The sequence below is a fragment of the Sinocyclocheilus anshuiensis genome, unplaced genomic scaffold (genome assembly GCF_001515605.1).
Source record: "Sinocyclocheilus anshuiensis isolate Anshui unplaced genomic scaffold, SAMN03320099.WGS_v1.1 scaffold354, whole genome shotgun sequence".
In the NCBI taxonomy this organism is placed as follows: Eukaryota; Metazoa; Chordata; class Actinopteri; order Cypriniformes; family Cyprinidae; genus Sinocyclocheilus; species Sinocyclocheilus anshuiensis.
In genome coordinates, this window is record NW_015544195.1 from 1,062,033 (window position 1) to 1,066,445 (window position 4,413).

At 36.9% G+C, this 4,413-nt stretch overlaps 1 protein-coding gene across 4 annotated transcripts in view; it reads right to left on the reverse strand.

The window, feature by feature from the left end:
* The window catches only part of LOC107696699 (alpha-ketoglutarate-dependent dioxygenase FTO-like), a 157,760-nt gene that overhangs the window by 102,526 nt on the left and 50,821 nt on the right, over window positions 1-4,413 (reverse strand). For all 4 annotated transcript variants that reach the window (XM_016497160.1, XM_016497162.1, XM_016497161.1 and 1 more), the window contains exon 7: window positions 1,577-1,696. In XM_016497160.1, coding sequence (XP_016352646.1) covers window positions 1,577-1,696 — 120 coding nt within the window. The remainder of the gene's footprint in view (window positions 1-1,576; window positions 1,697-4,413) is intronic.

The window sequence follows — 4,413 nt, forward strand, 5'->3', positions numbered from 1 at the left end:
TCTCCATTGGCAACACGCACGATTTGTGTCGATTGCAAGTGACGTCGCAGGTATCGGAGAGTGCAAGTGGCGATTGCAAGTGACTTCGTAATTTAGTTTCTTTTTTCTTGTCTTCACCACCTGGCTACTGTTGTAAAATGTTGAGAGATTCAAACAAAAAGTAATCAATAAATAGAACAAAATAAAAAATAATAAAGACTGCAAGTGACGTCGCTAGCGGAAGTGCAAGTGTCTGAGAGTGCAAGCCTGAGAATGCACGTCTGAGAGTGCAAGCGCCAGCTGCAGCCAGACCCTTTTGGAGCTGTGTGCTGAACACATATACCCACACATATGGATCAAACATGTGTCCAACAGACAATACTGATCAGCTGTGATCGTCAAGATTTAAATAACCTCTGTGCATCCTGCAGTACAGAGAGCCCGGATGCCGCTCTGCATACTGGGGTCATCTGCGGGCAGAAGGGTTACTATTGGGACAGGCAGTGTTGCAGCATTAGGCCTACGTGGTTTAAATCAAATCTAATTTTCTGAACTGCACTGATGTGACGTGAGCAATTCAGCCATCTAGAAATACAAACTATTACAGAAAACAAACAAGCTGCATGCCTCAGTGGAAAATGCAACCTCTTAGGTTTATCTAGGATACCTAAAGATTATTTTTTACCCAGAGCAGCACATAGACAATACCTATGTGGAATATACCTCGTATTAAGCCACCACAACTAAAATATAAAGGACAAAACTACAATGTGTCTTCATGTTCTTCAAAGATTGCCCTAATCAATGATGCAACAGAGAGCCAAATAATTACACTGCTAGAAATCAAATATAAATATTATATATATATATATATATATATATATATATATATACACAAAAAAAAAAACACACATACACACAAAGCAGATTAAATAAAATTGAGAAATCGCATCAGCCACACCGTTTTCTGCACCTTTCTTATGAAAAATCTCTGTTATAATTCAGCCCAAACAACGACCAGTTCATGAGATGCTGGTTGTTGATGTACTTAAAGGACAAAAATGTGAGTGGCTTATGGTCAGTGAAAACAGCAACAGGTATATTAGTGGAACCAATGTAAACTTCAAAATATTCTAACGCCAGAAGGACATATAATTTTTTTTTTTTTTTATAATTTTATTTGACAGATTCGGCCAATTACAACGCACTGGATAGCTGGCCAATTAGAGCACACCTCGCTTTTTCAGAACGATGAGCTTTGTAAAAATCGACGCGTTTCAAAAAGGCGGGGCATAGAGGAGAAACAATAATGTACAGTATGTGGAAAATAATGCGTTTTTTTTACTTTAAACCGCATAAACACATTTCATTACACCAAATACACATAATAATGTTCTTTTTAGCAGCATCATATGACCCCTTTAAGCAGTGCTGTGATTACAACACTGTACTGGTAGCTGAAAGCATAATCAAATCAGCCAAAATATTTTGTAAACAAACACGCACATGTAGAGCTAAATGTCAGACGCTGAATTCAGCTGCAATCTGGGCGCAGATTCTATGCAGGCCTGCTTACAGTTCACTCCATCACTCTTACCATTCGCTCCATTTCCTTCCAGTCTTTCTCCATCTGTTCCATGGGTTTAGTCCACCAGCTGCAGAATCGAGCAAATCGCCGGCCCTGGAACCAGTATTGCCTCAGCCATTCAAACTCCACCTGAAAGGAGCAACACAAAGGGTCATGTTAAAGCTGCATGATGTCCTTTCTACACTAGAGACAATAAAAGAACTGCCAAATTAATCCATGTTTTTTTTGTAAAACAAGTTTCACTAATCGCTATCTTTGTCTGGCATTGGTTGGACGAACAGGTAGTCCTGCCCTAAACTTACACAAATTGTTGATCAAATGTTATACATAAAGTCATCCATGCACATTAAAATGTTTTTTAATAACAAATTGTAATTAAAATTTAATGTAATACAATTGTATTTCTTACTTCTTACTGATATTTCATTTCTTATGCATCTATTATGATTATTTTTTTTAATTCCTTTTTATGTAAAACACTTTGAACTACCATTGTTTACTGTACAATGCTTTACTGTATATAAATAAACTGGCCTTACCTAAAGAAAATGAAGGATACGTTGATATTAAAATTCTGGCTAATATGATCAGTTGAAAATTATTATCATCATAATTATTGCCATGTCATTGCTGATAAATGATATCTGGTCTATTTTAATAAATATTAAATGGTCTATAGAATATATCTGTCTTTCGATAAAAAAAAATAATTTCCATAGAACATATTGTTATGCCATTTTCTGTAAATAAAAAAAAAACATTAAAAACTCATTTGTTTTAAATGCTATAAGTGAATTTAGACATCACAATAATATAATTATAATTATAATATTCACTCATTGAAATCACTCAAAAGTAACAATAATCAAAATAAAAAAAGCATTTACCAATAAGATATAAGCTTTTGTGTCACATGTCTGGAACCACCATTCCATATATGCTTCAGGCAGTTAAAGAGATCACCCCAAAATGAAAATGTTCTCATCATTTACTCACCCGAGCTCATGTCGTTCCAAACCTGTATGAGTTTCTTTCTTGTTTTGAACATAAAAAAAGATATTTTGAAGAATTCTGGTAATCAAACTATTGATGGTCCCCCATTGACTTCCACAGTATTTCTTTCCCTGCTATGGAAGTCAATTGGGGACCAACAACTGTTTGGTTCTTCAAAATTCTTCAAAATATCTTCTTTTGTGTTCAACATAAGAAAGAAACTGACACAGGTTTGGAATGACATGAGGGTGAGTAAATGATGACAAAATTCATTTTTGGGTGAGCTATTCCTTTAATACTATTGGTTTCTGAATGTAAGAACAATTTAAAAAGCTAGCGAAAACAAACTAGCGAAAACTTTTTGCCTTCCTGTACAAGAGAGGCTTTTGAAAACTAGGCCAATGAAGTCCAGTCCTTGAACAAGAGGTCAAACCATTGCAAGCAGCTGACATCTACTTCACAACGACTAAAAAAACAGCGGTCAAGTGTGTTTGATAGTCTGTAAAATGTGGTTGTTGGACAAAAATGTTGTGTGCTCCAGTCATTCTTCACTATCCCTCACTCTGGCCTATGTGTAGTATATTATATCAGCACGGTCTGAAACAACAGCAATCCAGACGTCCATACATTTATCAAACTCTATCCATCCATCAGTGGGCAATTTAGCAGCAGAACAGAGCAGCGGAGGGAACTGTGTGCTAGTCACCTGATTCAGTGAGGTGGGGAGACGGGGGAAGGGCATTTATACGCGGCGGTGGGAGTGATTTTCAAAACTAAACACCCACGTTAAGGTCACGCTAACAAGGAAACGCAGGTAGCCGCACACACTCCTAGAGGACAATGGATGCAGAACAAATCACACACACACCCCTCTGTAACCACACACATTAACAAACTGCTTGCTTTGTACTCGACATCTTTGCATTTTTGTGTGACGCTGATCAAAACTGTGTCATCACAATAGGAAGGGGGATGATGACATCTGCATTTCCTGTTTTCCTGTTTGTTGTTTCGTTTCCTTTGTTTATGTCTGCTGCTACGTAACACCCAGGAGAGGTGTAAAGATTTATCACACACGCCGAAAACATCTCACCTACACACACTTCTCTTTCCTTTTCTCCTCAGTCGGCTTCTTTTCGTTCTTTACTTCATTGCTTTCATTATTCATCCCATCAATCTCTCACTTACTCTCTCTACAGGGAGCAACAGAATCCACCACAGGCTCTCAGTCTTTCTCCTCTGGGAATCTCCCCATCTTTGACTCTTTTGAAGTGATGAGTTAACCCTCCTAAGGATGCTTAATGTAGCCACGTGCACGTGTGTATCTGTGTCTGCCCCACATGTAAATGTAAGCACCTCACATTTGCCCTCCCACAACGGTTGAACAAAGCACTGCTCCAAAATTCATTCTCCAAACAACAGGCCCCTCTGCATCTTAGCTAAGAGTTACAACTAAACAACACGTCGAAAACACAACAATAGAACAACAACCTGAACATCCACTGTGTCTCTTTACTGGATTTCACTGTACAGTTGCCTGGTTTGGTCTGGAGCAACTGAATGACATTAAAGTACACAAATTTTTATTATTTTTCTTTTTGAGCTTGCTGTTTAAAATATCAGCATGGTTGTGATTGTTTTTGTACAACTGTTCAATAAACAAGAAATTAATATGGAGTAACATATTTTAGACAATATTGCCAGATACTGTGTTTATGAAAATGTGTGCTAGTTACGTTATAGCTAAAAATATATTTAAACAATATCCTTTAAAAGTTTGGGGTCAAAAATATAGGAAAAAGTAATTTTGTGATTTATAATAATTCTAAAATTATAAAAATTATAAACATACA